A 21356-nucleotide genomic window follows, 5' to 3' on the forward strand; every position below is an offset into this window, starting at 1 on the left:
TATTCATAGTTTTGATGCCTTCAGTGTGAATCTACAATGTCAATAGTCATGAAAATAAAGGAAACTCATTGAATTAAAAGGTGTGTCCAAACTTTCGGTCTGTACTGTATATCTGAAGGTTGAGGGAGAATGGTAGTTAAGTGTGCAAGAATTGTAATAAGGTCTTAATTTTGTGCATATTTAACCAGGTCATTTTTTTTCACTAAGAACAGATGATAACTTTTAGACCATTGAACATTTACTAATTTTATTTATGATAAAGGCCTCCAGACCTGGTCAGAGTGAGCTATGCGTGCAGGTGTGTGTAAAAACTGAAATGTCTGGGTGCATTTGTCAGTGAAGGATAAATTAATATTTCTGCTTTAAATATAATTTTCCAAACTTTATTCAACCATGATTAAAGTAGAAATAGCAGTCATAGCATGAAAATGTTTTTGCTAACTCTGTGATCTGTAATCATTTATGTGTACAGAGAATACAAGATTTAGTGAAGTACAGTCATTACATACAAATGCTGATTTATGTTCAGCAGAGCATAATTTGGTTATAGTGACATGAAGTAAAAAGCTGGGAACTCCCTGAGGGAGGTGCCCAGGTGGACAGGTAAAAGTGAAAGAAAACCAAACTTAATAAAAGAGACAGGTATGATCACAGAGATTATAGAGAGAGCCAGCAGCTGCTCGGATTCTCATCTCTGTACCAGGTGAGTCCTTTTTTCTTAATATGAATTTTGTAATCTAGCATTATTAAAAAATACAATTCATCCGGAAAGTGTTCACACCGCTTCACTTTTTTCACATCTTATCATTACAGCCTTGTTCTAAATTGTATTTAATGAATCTCTTTCCTCAAAATTGCACATAAATTCTGACAACGTGGAAGAAAGTTTTTGAGATTTTTTTCCAAATGTATTAAAAACAGAAAACTAAAAAATAACATTTAGTTTTCACAACCTTTGTTGATCCACCTTTGGCAGCAATTACAACCTCAAGTCTTTTTTTTTTCTTTTAACATGTCCTGTCAAGTAGTGTGGGGCTCTGAGTTGTCATCCATCAAGGTGAGGCCAGATTTACTTTCACAAGTGGAGCATATATATGTATAAAACTTTATTAGAAATTGTTTTGGGTTTATTTTAAATGAAATTATCACAGGAACGGAAAAGAAAGAAGAAAAGACAGGGAGAAAGTTTGGGGAAAGGTTTTAAGGGAATTGGGATAAACGTAGACAGAGCAGGAGTGGGATTCATTTTCAGTTTCATGTCTCAGCTCCCACTTTAGAGAATGACCCATCATTATTAAAATTATGTAATTATAATCTTACATGTCCACAATGGCGTGCTGTTGCAATTCAGTGTATTTTTCTTAAATATTACCAGATTTCCTGACTTTAAGGCAATTATGGAGTGTCACGTGTCAAAAGACATTTAAATGATGCACCGTAATGTAATACACCGTAATGCCACAGGATTCATCGATCTGATTAAACATAGTTTGCCTCACACGTTTCATCATCCTCAGTTGATGTTACTAACCACAAGCTTATTTTTGTGAAAAAGTTGCCAATTTTTGCACATTTAGTTGGTCCGTTTCCAAAGCTTTCTTCTTTTCCTTCTACGCGTCACTCTCGCTCATTCTACCTTCCATCTTTTATGCTCCAGTGACTGAGAGCATTGACGTGTTTCATCAAAGCGCTATCTGGAAAAAGAGAAAAGGAAAGATGAAAGTGGAGATGTTTTGTGACTATGTGCTGCTCCGGTATAGAGCAGTCTTTCACACACTGCGGTCACTGGACCACTTGTAGTCCGGAGTTATTTTGTTTTGATTGACCATCAAGTGGACCTTAGGTAAATTCAGTTTTACCTAAGGTTTAGTTTTAGCTAAGGTGTACAGTTAAGAGTGATCATTGAAAACAGCCAAATTTTTTTAGCCTCTTGTCAAAGGCTGTGAATACTTACAGAAATGTGATTTTATTTATGAGTCTTAAATTTGAAAAAAAAAAAAAAAAAAAACAACAACAAACAAACTGAACATCGTTGAAGAAAGAGATTAAATTTAACATAACTTGGAATAAAGTTGTAACAAAAAATGTGGGGGGAAAAAAAGCATGGTAAATACTTTCCAGATGCATTGCAGCTCTGTACAAATATACCTCAAAGCTTTTTTGTAGAGCTCTAGCAAATTGTTAATGTTAAATGCAGTTGCACACTTACCTGTTAAAAATGTTTCTATAAAACACTAACCCAACCCTTGCCCTAAGCAATTTACCTTCTTCTGTTTTAGCCAGATTTGAGCAGCATGGAGGATATGAACCCAGATCTCAGAGAGATTAGCCAAGTTGAAAATTATTTTCTTGCTCCTCATCTATTTTCTCCAAATGAAAATGAAAAGAGTCTCGTCAAGCTGCTGCAAGGACTGGTCAGGAGTATTAAATGGAGACCTGAAGACGTCAGTGAATTGCTCAATGCCCTTCTGCAGAGATTTGAGTCGGTGTGTAGAAATGACAGATCACATCTCCTCACATGGTTGCTCCAAATGTTGCACTACATTGAAGTTAATTACATCACACCCACCTGGAGATCTAATTCAGGAAGAAGCCTTCTAGAGTTGGTCAGAGACACGGCAATGACCAATGAAGCGCTCAAGGCCTGTTTGGGAGATGATGAAGACAAAACCTTGGATGAGATCATTAAAGAAATCCGAGATGGAGACTTTAACCAAGTTAATAATGAGCTGTTGGCCGAGATCAGAGATATTGTCTCATCAGTTCAAGCAGATCTTAATTCAACCATTTCAGGATCGCAGCTGACTGGCCTGAGAAAAGTCTTGCTGATTCTTTGTAAAGTTGCAGAAAAAACTCACTTCAGACCACGGCTGACCCAGATGGTGAGTTGGTGTCTCATGGTTCTTTCCAAGACGGGACGCCTCATTCAGGTTGGCACTGGAGAGGGGAAGTCCTGCATTGTGGCCATGTTTGCAGCCTATCGAGCTCTGAGAGGAGAGAAAGTCGACATCATGTCGAGTTCATCTGTTCTAGCAGAGAGAGACATGAGAGAATGGAAGAAATTCTATGATGTTTTAAAGATCAGCGTGGACTGCAACATCAACAAGCAAGACGAAGACTCAAAAAAGTGCTATGAGAGCCAGATTGTTTATGGTACGGTTGATGAATTTGCAGGAGACTGGCTGCGGCATCATTTTCATAGGAAAGACATATTTGGCCAGAGGACATTCCAGTGTGCAATTGTGGATGAGGTGGATTCCTTGATGTTGGACAAAGGCCATCATGTTGTCTACCTGAGCAGTGACATGCCTGCTTTGCAGCATCTCAACCCTCTCCTGGCATTAATATGGGCCACTGCTAACCAGTACAGCAAGGTAGGGTCAGGTCACATTGTTGAACAAAAATACCCCTTTCACCAAGTTGTATTAGAACAGATCAAGCAGGAAGGATTGAATGAGTTGACTGTTCTTCAAATAGCCGAGGAGACAGGTGTACTGGCCAAAGGCAGAGTAGAGGAGATACAGAGGAAACCAAGTCTTTTAAATGAGAAAACTGCAAATGTTCCAGCCGATAAGCTGGTTGAGTTCTTTAGGGCAGTGGAGATCAGATTCCCATCATGCCAGTTTGCTTTGCACAGCATCAACAAAGACGGATCCGTAGAAGAGCTAAATAGAAGACCACCAAGAGAAAGTGGTCAGAGACGAGTGTCTCTGCTTTTGAATGGTGGCTTCTGTCAATACATGTATCTTGATAAAAACAGTGTAGTGAGAGCTACAGAAAAGGAAGTAAGGCGTTTTCTGCATTTCACTCCATGTGAGCTGAACAAGTCTGAAGGAAGCTGCTACATCCCAGGTTTCCTTTCAGATCTTGTAGAATCTAAACTAAAGGTCTGGATTGAAAATGCATTCCAAGCACAAAGCATGGAAAAAGATCATGAATATATCTTAGAAAGTCATGGAGTTGTACCTGTGGACTACAGCTGTACAGGGGTTGTGGAAAACTTCATGAAATGGAGTGATGGTCTACAGCAGTTTCTGGAAATGGAACATGTGCTTAAGTTGAGTGATATGACCATCATCACCAACTACATGTCCAACGTTGGTTTGCTTCAAAAGTACAAAAGTCAGATTTATGGACTGTCTGGAACACTTGGGCAACAAGCAGAGATTGAGAGCATGAGGAAAATATATGAGGGTATCAACACTTGCAAAATCCCTTCATACAAGCGCAGGAAGCTGTTTGAGGTTCAAGGAGTTATCATGAAGGATGAAAGAAGATGGATCGAGAAAATCTGTGAAGTTGTTGTTGAACAAAGTCAGTCTACAACCCATGTTGGTCAAAGAGCTGTACTGGTCGTCTGTGAGACTATCAAACTAGCAAATACTATTGATCAAGCATTAAAAGAGAAAGTCAAAAATAAAATGCTTTACATAAACAACAACAGGGACAACAGTGCAATCTTTGCCAAGGAGTTGGGTGCAGGAGACGTCATCATAGCTACAAACCTTGCTGGTCGTGGAACAGACCTTCAGGTTTCTGAATCAGTAAAAGATGCTGGGGGTCTATTTGTTGTCCAAACTTTCCTGCCTAAAAATGCTCGTGTGGAGGCTCAAGCCTTTGGCCGAGCAGGGAGACAAGGATCTCCAGGATCAGCTCAGTTGATTATCAGTTCCAGCCATCTCACAAAGCCCCTACAATTACTTATTTTAACAACAAACATTCTGTCTTTTATTGAAAACATTCTCTCTTCATCTTGTCAAAAGCTGTTTCTTCTGCAGTTGAGGCATTATCAGAGAAGCCACTCCTGGGAGGAAAGTCAAGTTATTTCCTCACTGCTGAACCATGTTTTGGCTGAAAACTCCAACACAGATATGATGATTGTTAAAGAGATCAGAGATGCATCAGTGGCTGAAGAACTGTCAAACTACGTGGAGTGCCATCTTCCAGAAATAAAGAAAAAGGAAGAACTCTTTGGGCAGTACCTAGAAACATTGGATCTGCTCTACAAAAGCAACGGCAACAAGCCATCTGAATCAGATGTGTCTGCACTCAATGAGTTTTGGGGAATGTGGCTTCTTACAAAACTTAACATGGAACAGCCCATCACTGAACTGAAAAAAAGCCTAAAAGAAGACCTAGAAAAAGCAATGCAAAAACTCAATCAGAAAGAATCTCCTTTATCAAACCTCCACTACTACACTGCTTATGCCAGTGAGCTAAAAGAAAAGAAAAAGCTTTCTGAGAGTGTCAGCATGTTCACTAAAGCCATAAACCAGGACCCCTGTTGGGCAACGGTAGCCTATTACAATCGTGCTTTTGCATCTTTAACCAGTCAGAACAGGAACCAGGATCCTGCATGCCTCAGCCAGGCTCTGGAGGATTTGCAAAATGCACTTAAATCTCTTGACCACTACTGTGAACAACTTAAGGTCACACATAAATATGGCAGACAAGAAATCGTGAACGTTAGGAGCAGTCACATCACCAGGTTTGATTTGCACCTAAAAGCCAGAGCAACTGTTCTCATGTCCTTAAAAGCCAATATTCATCAAGCTGTAGAAAAGATAAAAATGGTAAGAAGGATGGATGGTTTTCTTAAAGTAGAAGAGAATCTAGTGTATTTCTTGGCTCCCCCAGAGCACATTCTGACTGTGATGCTCTACATGATGGTATCAGAGGAAATTCATTCCAGTGACCCTCTGAAGAAACAGCAGTTTATCAGTAATCCCATCTTTGACATCTTTATGGAAATCAAGAGTGTACAATCTATGGGGCTGAGTCATATTTATACCTTAGAGTTATTGTCCTCTGGCTTTTTTTCAAGGATCTGTTCAAAATTGCGTAAGGCGTTTGATTGAGTTAAATAACAGTGAATCTGTAAATAGCTAACCACAGATGTTAACCAAGAATCTAAATGTGAAATTATTTAATCTCACATTTAAATAATTTTAAATGTGAGATTAAAATGATCTCACATCTCACATATAATGTATATGCAATGTATATACATTGTATATATACTGTATATACAATGTATATATATTGTATATATGTTGTAACATAACCACACATTGTATATAATGTGTAAAAAACTAACAAAAAAAGAAAGAATAATTTCCCTAACTGATGTTTTTACAATACTCATATAGGTTATTGTTAAACACTCACAGCAAATGCTGTGACGTAATAGACAAGAAAACATTATAGGCAACAGAGAAAAATGAAGACTGAAAAATATACCCCCCAAAAATAGAAAGATATCTGCACAACAATGTGAGAGAATAAATGTTATTTTTTGCACTCCTAGACATTCAAAGTAAATAAAATTGAGGGCTAAAAGCAGTGTATTTTGCCTATATGTCCCTTTTAAGAGACATGACCAGCAATCAGTAATTTAGTTTTTTGTGATTTCATCTTCTATAAATGTGCTGATTCATTTAAAAAAAAAAAATGCATGTGAAACTCCAAATAAAGTGAGGAAAAAGTCTGTTTTAGAGGCCACATTTTCAAAATGAAGCAGGTTTTTTTGTTTTTAACATAATTTTCAGCCCCAGAAATGAGAAACATGCTGCCACCTGGTAGACAAATGCAGAACTGAAGTTAATTTGCAGTTGAACAAAGCCTAATATTTCCCCATGAGCATTAACTTTAACAAAATTAAGTAAATTTGAATTGAATGTCAGTTAAACACAGTAGGGGCATTTTTCCTTTAGCTGCTTGGTAATGTAAGGAAAACGAAGAAATTACTTGGTGATGCACGATTGTTTCAGTTCATCTTGAGGGTGCAGAAGAAAATCTTAGGGTTTGCAAAAACCCCTAAGATTTTCAAGTGTTTTAGACATAATGATTGTCTTGGGAAGGTTCTCAAAAATCTCCAGCCATGTTCTAAAAGCTTGTAAAAAATATGATTTTGTAACATAACCACTGTTTTTGTTGCTTTTGTCTGAATAAATTAAAGAGTAAATGTATCAAACTGTTTTGTGGAACAGTTGCTGTTATTTCATTGTTACAATTATTCCGAATCTCCACTGTTTAAAACTGATTTCGGGCAGCATCATGCTGGTTTTGGGTGTGGTTGAAATTAGTGAATTAAAATGGGGCGATGTGCGTCGGCGCGCAGCGGCGGAACCGGAGAGGAAGACGCACACCGTCAGATCTGTGCAGCGGGAGATTTGACTTGATTGGACGTTTAAGACAAGTTAAAAAAAAAAATCTAAGAAAAGAGATAAAACAGCAATCAAAGTTCGCCACAGCGCCGCAAATCGTGCATTTAGAAACCGGATCGGAGCTTGTACCCTGTGCGAGAGGACGGGAAGCAAGACGCTCCCGGTGAGATCAGGACTTTACTTGTCTTTTTGGGGGTTCTTGGTGGTACCACTCTTTTTTCTTATCTTTTTGGGGGGGGGACGTTGACATTTTGAATTTTTCACTTTGGATTAAAACAGAGAGATACTTCCAGGATTTGTTTTGTCTTTTGAGGATGTGGAACTCCTTTGCGGACATTATTCTCTTTAAAAAAAAAGAACAGGAAATTTTGGACATTTAATTATTTAGTTTTTTTTTTTGCTGATATAAACAGAGTGATTGAAATCTAACCTATAATTATTTTTGGAAGGATTTTTGGTTGCTGATCTATTGATCAGAATAACTATTATTATTTCTTAGTATTGTGATTTTTTTTTTTTTAATAAATCATTGTTGCTAAAAAAAAATCTACAAATTTCATATTGAGTGGTTGGATATTTATTTTCTTATCAAATTAAATGGTGTAACATATTTTACCTGATTTCTGTGACAGATCCCCCTTGAGTACATTGTGAGTTCCGCTTTAAATCAAGCTGAATTTTACAATTTTATATTTCAATGTGTTTTCAGTTTGTATTCAGCTGTTTTATTCAACTTTTTGAACATACAAGGAGAAATGTACAAATAAGAAATTGCATAATGTTAACATGAAAAATAAAGACAGTGGACAAGTTGTTCCTCTTTAAGCTTTTATTGATATTTAAGTTTGCTTTTTAAGGATGTTCATCGTATTACACAGGGAAATGAGTCACACAAGTAAATGTCAGTTTATGTTTTGTTTTTTACTTTCGATCTTTTAATTGTTAATTATATTACTCTCCCTTATAAGCGCTAATGCTAAAAAAGTTACACAAGAACTAGCACACGGTTAACTAACTTGTGAGCACGTTGGGACAACAAACTAACACTTCACACAGATATAAAGAAAAGAGATGTAGAAGAGGAAAAAAACAGGTTGAAATAAAAATTAAGAGTCAGACAGAAGACAACATGGACAAGCATTTACAATCACACATCCCTGCTCAACTCTTTAGAAAGACAGAAGTACCGCTGGACTTTTTCCTCCGTGTCTGACTGAAATCGGAACCTGCCTCAAAACCAACACCACCCTGAATCCATGTTACATTTTTTCCTGCCATTATAACCTCCATCTTAAAGCTTTCCATGGACTTCCCCCGATCACGGCTCGGCCTCCTTTTTAAAAAAGCTTTTGGATAAGTAGAACCGGATCACACAAACACGAAACAGGCCGTCTCCACCCGACTCATTGAAATCTTACGGTTTAAAAATGTGAAAACGTTCATGGCTGCATCCACATATAGGTTTTTTTTTTTTTTTTTTTTTAGAAATATAGTCAGGCTGTTGGCAACATGTCACGGGGCAGTGAACAGCTTTGTGTTGAAATATTAACGTTTAGAGGGAGATCCGAGTCACCAGATAAACGAGGCGCTGAAATTTGGCAGTTCGCTGTCACTTCCTGGCTGTAACAGGACAATTCAAGGTTCAGGCGGTTTTTATTTCGCTTGTTTTGGCAGTGGGGGGCTGTTTCACTGAGGGTTTTTTTTTTTTCATTTAAAAAAAAAAAAAAAAGAAAAAAAGCATCCTCCTGTTTTCCATTTTCGTCCTCCTACTAAGCTAAGTTAAATCTGCAAACCGGAAGCTAACACTTCCCATCTGCTTCCGCGCGACAAGCAAACACACAAGCAACTGCCCGACTTCAATAAAAGCTGCTTCTATTACTGAGGAGTGGGATTTTTATCCCGCCTCAAGTAAGCCGTGTCGAGGTATCCACGTACAGGCAATGTAATGCTGCGTTCAGGTTACCTGCGAAGTTGAAACTGGTGTTGGGTTTTGACGTCAGACCCGAGCTAACGGCGTTCGAGTTAGGAAGTTGGAATTTCAAGATGGCGACGCCCGTAAACATGGTTTGCATTAGCTACAAACATCAATTTAAGTTTTACGCTCTACAATCAAACGCCACTTTTAATTTGTTCACCACTCAGTTTAGAGTCGCACACGCACCTCTAAGCGGTGGCGCAGTCTTACCTGTGCGTTTCCTAAAAATGAACGTTTCCATTGTTGATTGGAGGAGCCGCCATATTGAGTCCACCTTACAAGTCGTGACGGACTTGCTTCCAGTTTCCCCGTGGGGTTTACGGAGGGCGGCCCGGTTGAGTTTTCCTACTGGGAATTCGTAATTCTCCAGTTCCCGAATAAAACTGGAACGGAGGGTAAGAAAGGAAAAAAAAGAGCGCGAGAGAGAGAAACAAGATCCACAACCCACACGGTGAACACAGTGGTCCCTTCTGGCCTCGGCAGACGTCACGGGTGGTTCGACGCGCGGCCAGAAAGGTTGGAAGCACTAGTTTAGAAATGTGCGACTCGAGTTCACGACAGCAAAGCTTTCGCTGAAGCAGACAACAACCCGCCCGGTCCTTCAGACTGTCGCTCCAAAACTCAAAACGACACAAACAAACAAACACACGTTATTAGCAGAATATGAAAGAAAAATATCCAGTCAGTATTCACGTGGGGTGAGACCAGGCATGCAGATTCGGGAGAATAAATAAGAAAAAAAAAATTACAACTTTCAACCTCTTTACACCCAATAAAAAAATAAAAAAAAAGATAAAAGTAAAACGTTGAGGACGGGACGAGTGGAAGACAAAAAAAAAACAAAAAACCTGGCAACACCAAGGAGGGAAAAACATGTTTATCTCAACAAAAAAAAAAATCTTTAAACCATTAAAAAGTTAATTTATTTCTGTTATTCAATTCAAAAACTGAAACTAAACATACAGACTCCATTACATACATAGTAATATATTTCAAATCTTTATTTCTGTTGATTAAGGCCTACAGCCAATGAAAACCCCAAAATTATGTTCCTCAGAAAACTTGAACACAAGATCAATAAAAATCAATTTTGAATACAGAATTGTTGGATTTTACCCATATGATGAAAAAAGACCCAATCATGTGGACAGTTGCTGACAAGATAGCTGCCCAGGTTTTCGCAGAGATATCCATAAAGAGGTAATTCTTAAAAAAATAATAATAATAAAGTGTAGTGTCTATGCAAATTGATGGAACGTTGTGTGGAAAGAAAGAAATGTGTGAAGCAGTGAGAGGATTTTAAAGAAAAGCTCATTTTGTATAACAGTACATACAGAACACTGAGCTAATATTCATCTATATTTAAAAAAAATCTTTATTTCATTGGTCTTGTGTAAAGCTTTTATTTTCTAAGAAATAGAATTTTGTGTTTTCATCAACTGTAAGCCACAAACATCAACACCAACAGAATTAAGGGCTTGAAATACATCACTGAAACTGAATACATATAATACGCGAGTTTCAGTTTTTGAACAAAACCGAAATAAATCAAGTTTTTAATTATGTTAACCTTTTTTTTTTTCTTTTGAGACGCACATGTAGTCGCTAGAATGGCTCTTGCTGACTGCTTCAGCCATTAGTTGAGACGGGTTACAAATCAGAAAAAAAAAAAAAAAACACATTAGAAACTAGCAGTAAAAGTTGTGGACACACACATTGTAGTAAGTATCTCTGCTATAGTATGTTTTTTTTTATTCTATATTATATTAAAATCATGTAATAAAGAGAAAAGTGTTGCAGTTTTTTTCCTATTACATCATCATTAGCTTCAGCATCATCATCATCATCATCATCAGTTCTGCTTCCTGACGTGTTTCTACGGGTTAAAGTGATGAGTGCAGCTTCTACATGCCACACTCTGGATCTAGGTTAAAGGGGTCTACAGGCTGACAGAGGGAGAGAGAACTGCTTCCTGTTCTGCAGCTCCTTCCTGGTTCCTTTTAATCTATTCTAGCTGAAAGACTGCATCTGTGCTGGACCAACATGGAGGACAGGCCCTCTCTCTCTCTCTCTTTCTCTCTCTCTGTCTGCTTTTGGGGGGAGGGGATGGTGGGAGTCGTGTTTTGACCGATCGAGGAAGCCGTTCGTTCGTCTCGTTTTCTTTGCGCTCACGCGTCGCCTCTTTCCCTTCTTTCCTTTGTCGCTCTCCGCTCTTGCCGTCGTGAGGTGGTGGAAGGGGGGCGGAGTCTTCTTCAGCAGGAGACCTCCATGGTTTGGGAGGGGCTGGGCGGCATCTGGCCCCCCTGCGAGCCCTGGGACAGGGTGCGCGAGCGAGAGCGGGACCCGTCCATGGAGTAGGAGGAGGAGAGCGAGGTGGTGCGGGAGCGGGACAGGCGGGTCATGCAAGAGGAAGCCACTGGGGAGAAAGATTGTGTTTATTTATGTTCAGAAGGCGGTAAATGTGAAGAAAACAACCCACTGCAGAACATTCCCATAACTATGGCGTTCATTTTTAGTCCAGGAAATCGGTTCGATATCAGCCAAAAAGCGAGTATCAGATTGTATGGGCTTGAATCTTAAATCCCTAATGTAAGCATAGGCGTGGGCATTTATCGTATCGTTTATCATGTATCGTGATAAATTTCTTATAAGAATTTTGATTCATCATTTTCCTATTAAATTCCAATCAATGACGTTTAAAACCCTGGAAAACTGTAGTTGGTTTTACTATTTCCTCCACTGTTTGTCCAATGAGAGCATCCTTAAACAACAATAAATTTAGAAATATGATTAAGTGCAGTCACTGCGTTCAGAATGATGATACAAATCACTTTTCTTAATGTGACCGGTGTCCTAAAGAAGAGCCGCAGCCTTTTTCAAAGCATTCTAAAAACATGCAAGTAATTAGGGATGAATCGATGTGATAATTTGGGCCGATATCTGATATTAATGTTGCTGCTACAGCAGATAACTGATGCTGCATATATTGTACATGTATTTCAGTGTCCTTTTGACACCTTGGAATAAAAACTGCCACACCGCTGACGGCACCACTTCTTCCCTACTTCAATTAATACTCCCTGCATTCCTGCACTACATCACATGACCAATCAAATGCCACATTACCAGCCTTCTCCCCACTCCTTCCAGAAACAAATGACAACAAGATCATGATAAATATTGGTTGTTAATATTGGCCCAGTTTTGTTATCGGACTAACATGATATATATATATATATAAATAAAACTAGTATCAGCAGATACCAATGTTGGGGCCAATATATTGTGCATTCCTATTAGAAATACTGTGAATTTCATGTAACATTTAGTGATGCACAGATATGAAAATGTGGGCGGATACTGATATTGTATTGCTGTTGTGAACAATAAACAATATTTACTGATATTATGTATATATATATATATATATTTCCTTACCAAGAAACGTACAAACAGGAAGAACCCATAATCAAGAATCATGTTTAGCTGAGGAATGTTAGATGAATTTTCAGAAAAGTGAACTTACTATAACCCATTCCTTGGATGAAATATTTGAAAGCCTCGGTGAGTTTAGCAGGCTGCAGACACAGAAAAAAACAACAATAAAATCAATCAGTTAAGCAAAATCAGAAACATTTCAGAAGGGTTTTTACGTTTCCTCTTTTTTTAAACAAATGCAACTTTTATTTTAACAACTAGGTCGCTTTCTCATGCATTTGAAATGCAGTTTGTGACGTTTCTAAAACGTTCAGCTGCTCCTGTTACCTGAGTGAGCTGAGGGAGGCCGCCTGCGTCGGCCATCTGTGGGAGAGACAAGAGTCACAACAGAATCAAAGACGAGACGCTAAAGCAAAGACAAGCTGATGTTTCACCTTCAGGAAGGAAGTTGATGTGGGGTCCAGCTTGCTGTTGCACTCCACCTGGTGGACACAGGAAGAATAACATGAGAAAAAAAAATCAACGTTCTTTACAGGATTATCAAAGTTACAAGACCTTGAACTTACAGCGGCATCTTCGTACGGAGCTTGATCCCCAACTACTAACATCACTGGACACCTGACAAAGACACATTTCAAACTCAGATGGGCTGCATTTAACTGTTTAGGAGATTTTTATTTTTTCAAGACAGAAGAGGTGCAGTTACTTGAAGGTATAGTTGCGGTCCAGGTTCAGATCTCTGCGGCTGTGGCGGAGAGAAAGACGGGGTTAGTCGCGGTTGGGTTCCGGTGCGTATGCTGCCCCCTGCAGGACGGTTTTACCTGTTGTACGTCTTCCAGAAGAGCTCAATGTTGGCCAGATTAGGAGCTTTGGAGATCCGCTCTCTGTGAGACTGCACCAAGTCTGTGTTTGCTGAAAGTTCCTCCTACAAAAAGGATAGCTTTTTTTAAAAATAGAACACGAAAAAGATGTAAATTGAGGTGTTTTCTTCCAGAGGTTTTGCCGTACCTGACTGAAAAGGTGACATAGGATCTGCTCTGTGAGGGAGGAAGTCACAGAACTGAGCTAGAGAGGAGACAAAGAGGACACATCGATTAAGCTAATCCTCATATCCGAAACATAATCTATAACACCGTCTCATCTAATTTTATATCCTTTAACTGAATAACAGCCCTGGTCAAACTTTGTTACAATCTCAAGTTTCTGTCAGCAGGAAGACAAGAAGTCAGACGGTCAGCCGACAAACCTTGTGAGCGGCCCAGTCCATCCATCCTTTAGCGTTAGTGTCGATGTTAACCAGAACCAGGCCCTCTACTGAATCTGGGTTAGTGAGCTGCAGACAGAAATCAAGTTTAAAGCAAATAAAACTTCGACTTTAGAATCGAGCAGACCGCCTGCGGTCAAGGTAGCTTCATGTTTGACTCCTTTTCTTTGTTGGTACATTCGACTTTACTCTATCCGAGATGGAAAATGATAATAATAATAATTCATGGTTGTAATATTTACTCTGTTCTCTCAAATCAAATTTTCCCAGCCCTTCAAATACACATCTATTTTTGCTGGATGTGTATTTGAAAGACTGCTGTGTTGTTTATTCTGTCTGTAAATGAGTTTGTACCCTTTGAACTTTTTCACACTTTCTCACGTTTCAAAATTCAACTTGTTTGGCCCACAATGCAAAATGCTTTATGTGGCAAAAATTTAAATCCGTTTAAGTTTATCTTTGTGACAAGACAAATGTGTAAAGGTGGGTTCAAAGGGAATGAACATATCTGCAAAGCAATAAAGGTGCAGGAATAATTATTGTCATTTTCGTTTGATTTTCTGCTTAGAGGTTTTACTAATATTTATTAAAGATGAACCGATATGAAAATTTGGTCCGATAACCGATCTTAACCAACTATAGACATTGATTCTTCAGTTTAGGTGAACTCCCCACAATCCTGCGCTTCATTCCTATGTGTTAATTTTTTGTTGTGTTACATGACCAAACAAATACAAAATGGCTGACCCCTTCCAGAAACACATGCCCAGTCAACAACAAGGTGGAAATAAATGCCAGATGTTAATTTCGGCTCATTTTTACTTTTTGAACCAATATCGGTGTGCTAAAAAGCAATGGCTAATATTGAGATTAGCACTGACACATTGTACATCTCTAATATTTATAAACTATTGCGATGAACAATGTATCGGCTTCAACATCAATATCGGCTGATTTTTGCCTTTTTTAATATATTGGTATCGGCCCGATGGGTTTTACTGTTTGGACCAATACCGATATGTTAAAAAAGTGACTCACATTGGCCAATACCAATGTTATTGCCAATATATCTTTCATCCTTAATATTTATCTTACTAAGGGCTGAACAATATATATCAGCATCTGCACTAGTATTGGCCGATGTTTGTCATTTTTAAAAATATATTAGTTTGATCAGTTTTACTTTTCAGCCGTATACATACACATTAAACAATGACTGACGTTGGTTTATATAGATGTTGATGTTTATATATCGTGCATGCCTAATACTTACCTTACCTGGGGATGAACAATATATCTGGATCAACATTGGCATCGGCTGATGTTTGCTGTTTTTTAAGATGTTGGTATCGGTTTGATACGTAAAACTGAGCTGATATGAACAACCCATGATGTTGCTTTTACACAACCTTGAAACAGTAGGAAATATATATTTGTATTTTTAATAAATATCAGTTTTTCAGCATAGCAGAAGATTAATATTGGATATCGATATCGGACCAAATTGTCATATCGGTGCATCTCTCTCTAAAAGTACCAGGTACACAGTCTCTACAGTATTTTCCCTAAATTTGGTGCAAAAACACAATTGAAAAAGTCTAAGACAGCTTAAAACTGTAACACTGCTCCCCGCTTTATTGATAGCTGCCACTCAAAAAATATCTATTTTAAGCAGAACTCCTTAATTTGCACTCTTTCAACGGGACTGCACCATGTTCTTCATCTGCCTGACTGCTAGAACAGTGTCAGATTCTGACAGCTACTTTAGATTATGCAAAGGACACAGATGGTAAAAATGACAGCTCTAACAATAGAAGCTACTCACTGTGAACTTGGAGAGGATGTACGCTCCCGCTCCCACCCCCACTCCAATGACGGTACGGAAGCTGACAGACGGAGAGAATTAACAAAAAAAAAAGAGCTTAATTTAAAGACGTTTTGTGTGGGAGCACATCATATATATATATATGTGAGTCAAGTCAAATATAGTATTTACTTGAAAAACTGCAGCACAGCAGGGATCATCTCGGCGACGGTCTCCATGGAGGGGTACTGGTAGCTACAACAGCAAAAAGAAATGGAACGAGGCCATCAGGATTTTTGTTTTAGCCTCTGACAAAACCGCATTTAGCAACCGGATATGGGAGCGGGGAGATGTGAGAGATGGGAACATTGAGTATTTTTAGAGGGGATTACTTTGAAGCCTGCACAGAAGATTATTCACACTTTGAGAAAACGAACGGTTGTGTTAGGAAACGGAGATCAGCGTACCCCGGAGGGTAGGCAGAGGCCCCCTCCTCTTGGCCCGGAGCGTCGATGTGAATCAGGGTGAAGTTCTTGACGATCTCCTGCATCTCGTCGAATTTAAACAGAGGAGAGAAGCAGCTCTTACCTGCCGGAGAAAGAGAGCAACGGGAGGATGAGGAGGAGAAACGAAGATGCCGAGGCATAGAGAGAGAGAGAGAGCTCTACTCACTGTCCAGACCCACGTCATGGCAGGTCAGGATGGCGGGCCGGCGGGTGGTCCGCGTCCCGTGGAGGGTCACGCGTAGGATGCCGTGCGGGGTCTCAACGCTGTGCTCCTGAGCAGAGACAGGTGGTGGCATTAAGTCTTGGATGTTAACATTCTTAATCATCACCTGTGAGGCGTCTATTCCACTTCAGATTTTTTTTTTAGTCATATCACAGCCACAACTCCACCGTTTTTCTTTGGAGTTCGGTGTTGTAGGCCAGCACAGAGAGCTGCATTTCCACTGATCATACATTTGAGCAGTTTGACATTTTGAAAATAAATTTGCTTTATAGAAACACGCCAATTTTGAAAAAAACAAAAACAAAAAAAACACTCTTGATTTTGAGAAAAACTTTTGCTGTTAGAATGAAGTGGGTTTTTTGTCATATAAGTGTTTGTTTCTCAAACCAATTTTTGCGTCACATGACCGACAGCCGGATGTTGCCTGAAGAAGAAGACAGGAAGTAGTTGGAGGATCATGTGTTGAAACGACTTGCTGCGTGAACAAACTTTTTCCCGTGTGGTTTTAATTGTGTTTCGTATTTAATAGAAACACCATGGTTACAAAATTGTGTTTTTCCCACATTAGTGGAATGTCGACAAAGTTTTGTACACATTTGTAACGGAAACCCAGCTAACGTTTGGAAGGAAAATGCTACAGAGTGGTCAATTTACTTTTACAAAAAAACGTCTGTAAAAGTGTAGTGTACATTTGTATTTAACCCCCTGAGTCAATATGTTAAGCAGATGTTGTTTAGGCTCCTATTCAAGCTTGAAGGTGAAATTTTGTCTCAAGTATCTGATTACTGATGAACAACAGGTGGTGGAGACAGCAAAACAGGCAGACCGAAGAAACAAAACTCAAATGCAAAGAGAAAAATAAAATGCACGAGTAAAACAAAGAAAGTAAATTCAAAGAAATGAACTCAGGGTTTCAAATATAAGACTTTTTAAGACTGCTACGAATGGAATTTAAGACCTGTATATCGCCAAAGAAATGTACAAACTTCATTTCTTAGAATGCCTAAAGGCATTTTAGGATGTCTTAAAGCACACAAATTTAAGTCAATTTTAAGACTTTTTAAGGACAGCCTGGTACTGATATAATAAGACTTTTCAAACAAAAATGAATGTAGTGGACTGAAGAGAAAATGGTAAAACTTGAACTGAAGTATACAAACAGGAAAACAATCAAAATACAAACAAAACAGTGAGATAGAAAGACCAGTTTTCTACACAGACTGTAAAAATGTTGAAATGCAGTTAAAACAAAAAGTATTTTTCATGTTTTATGTTTCTATTTGTGTTTTGTCAATGTAATACATTTTTACTTGAATGTGTTGATGATCCCACAGAAACATCGCCTTGTTTTGCTTTTTGCCATGTATAACACAACATATCGACGCATGAAATTAACTTTTGAAAGGGCAGCTACAAAGGTTTACTTCTGTACACACCGTAACTGGACAGAGAGGGGAAAAAAGAAACTTCTTTGCTGAGTATTTAATCTTTGCCTGCTTCAGTGAGTCCCATTTCCCAAAATAAAGCAGAACCTTTCTTTGCATTTTAATCCAAACAGCCTCAACGCCACACACTCCACTCTGTTTCTGCTTTACAGTGCTGAAGCAGAACTAACCCCGGCCAATCAAAGTATTCACATTTAATTGAATTCAGTCTCTAACATTACTGCGTGAATGTAACAGTGCATGCACAGCAATTATCCACCATGCTGGAGTCATTTTAGTGTTGAATAAACACAAACTCCGGGTCAAGCCAATAATGTTTCTGAACCTCATGTCTAACAAATAACATATTACTGGATTCCTCCTGAACAGAACACACCAGCGTGGCTATCCTCTATTTATTTATCGGGCTTTTTATTTTCTTCGTAAGACAGTTCGATTTCATTTCACACAGTCATGTAATTTACTTTGCTTGATGCGTTCAGACAGATGACGGTGACGATGAGAGCAGCTGAAACATTAGTCATTCAAATTGATGACGGTCAAAGCAAAGCGTCAAGGTACAACAGCGGTTTTGTCTTCACGCGATTAACCGGAACTGCACTGAAATACCTAAGAAACAGAATTTTTCAACTATTAAGTCGTAGCAAAAAAAAAAAACAGTAAACATGCTAGCTTTAGCCTAGCATTAAAGACTGTAACTTTATATGTATAGAACCAGAAAGGTCAAATCAGTTTAATTCATTTTGACATAATCCAGTCAAATATGGTCAGATTCTGATCCAGTTATATGGAGTCTAATTAACAATAAAATTATCATTTAAACATAAAACACCAACCGACACCGATGTTGTTTATTTCAAGGAAGCTCAGCAAATAGCTTTGAGAATAACCAGTGTTTTATTGGCAAACATGTCATTTTTACTGTTAATTTGCAGGTTTTATTCTCTGGTGTGTTTTTCTCTCAACCTCAATTACTCTAATCAAGAAACTGTCTGAAGGTCACACTTCAATTATCACTTTGTTTTCAATATTTTATAAGTGTTGCTTTGTTATGAAAGGTAATTTCTCAAGATATCTGCTTTTAAACATGGGTTAGAATTATTTTCAACCCGACTGAACTGATTTATGCATTTGTGACGGTCTTACCTGTCCTTGATCTAGGAGTATCCTTGCAGCCAGTTCAGCAACATCCTATATGGAAGAAAAGACAATTTATTTATTTATTTATTAGTTGTAACAAACATAAATAGAAACTTCTAGATGTTTAATTATTGGTAAAAACAGGTTGGAAGTGGAGGTGCTGATGTGAGTTTTATTATTTTTATACTGAATGCATATTACCTAAGTTCTGTGAGTTTGCTGTAGCAACACCACTCTTTGTTCTGGATACTGCTGCTGATTGAAGACGATTACATTTTAGCTATCGGTGGCATTTTTAAAAAATTAAGCAGTTTGAAAGAAAACTGTATTTTCCACGACATACTGAGACGTGTCTGTGTTTCATTCAGGCTGCGAGGAAAAGAGAGAGAGCAAGACTTTCAGCAGATAACAGGAAGGCAGGATGGAGTTTTCTTGCTAACGCTGATTGTATTAACTGCTAATTTGTGATGCATTTAAAATGTCAATCTGATCATTTTGTCCTCATTTTAAAAGAATGAATCCATGTTGTACAGATACTGCTCTCTCTCATACACACAGTGTGACGTCGCCTCCTCTTCTAATATAAATGATAAACGGCCGCTCATGGTAGGGAGTCAAGAAAAAGAATTTCCTTGCTGCTCTTCTTACAAAAAACTCAAATTGAAAATAATAACACATTTAACAACCTTACAGAAGTCAAAATATTTTCATAATCAAGTCCTTTTAAGATTGCTTACATTGTTGTGGATTTCTATTTATGTAACATTTTCTCTCCTTTATATGTTAGTGGTAGCACAGTCCTAATTAATATTTTAAGACGCAGGAAAAATGCTACAAATATTCACAGTTTCTGCTGCTGGATCCAAACCAGGTTGTAAGCTGAGCAAAACGAAGAAACAGAAACAACAGAGGTAGCAAATGATTGAAGACTGCGCCTAAACTCAAACAAGTTCATCACCTTAAACAGGATTCTGCAGTAAGTAGAACCACTATTCTTGTTTGGTTTCTTCTGTATCGTCTGTGTCATCACACTGTTTTAGTTTAAATGCAGTATTCAAATATTTGCCTGCTCGAGTTTTTGAGTGCATCTATTCTCTCAAAATGTAAAAAAGAAAAAGCAAAAACTTTTTACGATTTAATGCATTTATGCTATACTCGTGTTGGCCACCAGGTGTCACCATCAAGTCACCTGATGTTGCCATGCAGATGTTGCCCTGCAGAGCGAGAGCAGGATCTGCTCTCGCTCCCTCGTCGTTTGACGTCAACCCAGCAGATAGGAGCCAGCGCTGCAGCTCTGCTCACACACAAACACCCGCTTATGCTGCGGGCGCCAAGACTTTTCACATATGTGCTTGGAAGACAAGTCGTCTGATGAAGGATTTGCTCAGACTGAAGAGTGCAAACACTGATGCTGGGACACACACACACACACACCCAAGTTCTGCCTGGAGTCAAAATGCTTCTGATTTGAGCCTGGCTCGGTTTGGACTTAGTGTGATGGTTACAGATATGCATTTTCCTGTGCAGTGTATATGATATTTAATGTCAGATGCAGAATGTCTAACCTTGGCAGCATCAGCCTGACCCGTGAGTAAAGGCTTGTCCTCTGTGATGGCAATTTCCTGCATTTCTGATGTCATGGTGGCTCCCCCTGAAGGTGGAAAAGAATAACAAAAACATTTCATACCTCCTTTTGAAATCACACACTCTGTGGCTTACATTTTGAGGCATCTCGATGCACACAAACACAGATTGTGGCCTGCACGTACACAGGAAGTGATTAAATACTGCATGTAGCTGTTGTCCTCGTGGGACTTAAAATGGTCTGTGGGGCCTTTTCAAAGTTAATTAGTAATTAGTGCCGGCAGAGATGTGCAGGGAGGGATTGTGGGGGAGAAAACGCAGAGCAAAAGGAACCATTGGGAGGGCCTTGCAGAGAAGATGGACACATCAAAATAACGGTACATACATAACAGATGGCTAAAGTACATGTGTGACTGGGATTTACTCTAATATGCAGCAACCTGTGCTGAAGAAGTGACAGCAGCCTGAGAGGACGGTTGATGGTGAGAAACCAGAGCCTCTGGCAGGGAGGAGAAAAGCACCTTCACAGCCACAGCGTGATACTGAGCGCTACTGTGAGAGCAGCCATGAGCTAAGCTAACCTGAAGGCATTGTTAAGAGCCAGGTTTTTTGGATTTTGTACACACTTCAACAGTTGAACCGTTTCGACGTGATGGGAAGATAAACTCTTAATAAGCAACTAATAAGTAACTGTTCTCTGATCACTGGCAAATGGTGCAAAAGTTTAGCTAATACACAGGTATTCCATTTGCTTATAGTTACTAAAACCTCCCATATTCCACTGTATTTTTACACTAAACACAGTCAACAA

The 21356-nt window shown here is 38.7% G+C and overlaps 2 protein-coding genes across 4 annotated transcripts in view; one reads left to right on the forward strand and one right to left on the reverse strand.

Annotated features, from left to right (window-relative positions):
• The first annotated feature begins 651 nt into the window (after positions 1-651).
• On the forward strand, positions 652-7587 carry LOC111610864 (protein translocase subunit SecA-like). The gene is made up of 2 exons (XM_023345898.1): positions 652-703; positions 2280-7587. The coding sequence occupies exon 2, from the start codon at positions 2295-2297 to the stop codon at positions 5856-5858; it is 3564 nt and encodes a 1187-aa protein (XP_023201666.1). The 5' UTR covers positions 652-703; positions 2280-2294; the 3' UTR covers positions 5859-7587.
• A 393-nt stretch (positions 7588-7980) lies between these two features.
• Positions 7981-21356, reverse strand: part of ndrg2 (NDRG family member 2) — a 38712-nt gene continuing 25336 nt past the window's right edge. For 2 of the 3 annotated variants that reach the window (XM_023346148.1, XM_023346147.1), the window contains exons 2-15: positions 20527-20612; positions 18968-19012; positions 16320-16425; positions 16115-16235; positions 15840-15902; positions 15669-15729; positions 13826-13912; positions 13588-13644; positions 13401-13504; positions 13286-13324; positions 13014-13197; positions 12907-12942; positions 12668-12719; positions 7981-11557 (exon numbers count right to left, since the gene is read on the reverse strand). In XM_023346148.1, coding sequence (XP_023201916.1) covers positions 11394-11557; positions 12668-12719; positions 12907-12942; positions 13014-13197; positions 13286-13324; positions 13401-13504; positions 13588-13644; positions 13826-13912; positions 15669-15729; positions 15840-15902; positions 16115-16235; positions 16320-16425; positions 18968-19012; positions 20527-20601 — 1194 coding nt within the window. In that variant the 5' untranslated portion in view covers positions 20602-20612 and the 3' untranslated portion in view covers positions 7981-11393. The remainder of the gene's footprint in view (positions 11558-12667; positions 12720-12906; positions 12943-13013; positions 13198-13285; positions 13325-13400; positions 13505-13587; positions 13645-13825; positions 13913-15668; positions 15730-15839; positions 15903-16114; positions 16236-16319; positions 16426-18967; positions 19013-20526; positions 20613-21356) is intronic. The other variant, XM_005813169.2, reaches the window with a different exon arrangement.

The sequence above is a fragment of the Xiphophorus maculatus genome, chromosome 14 (assembly GCF_002775205.1).
Source record: "Xiphophorus maculatus strain JP 163 A chromosome 14, X_maculatus-5.0-male, whole genome shotgun sequence".
Taxonomy (NCBI): Eukaryota; Metazoa; Chordata; class Actinopteri; order Cyprinodontiformes; family Poeciliidae; genus Xiphophorus; species Xiphophorus maculatus.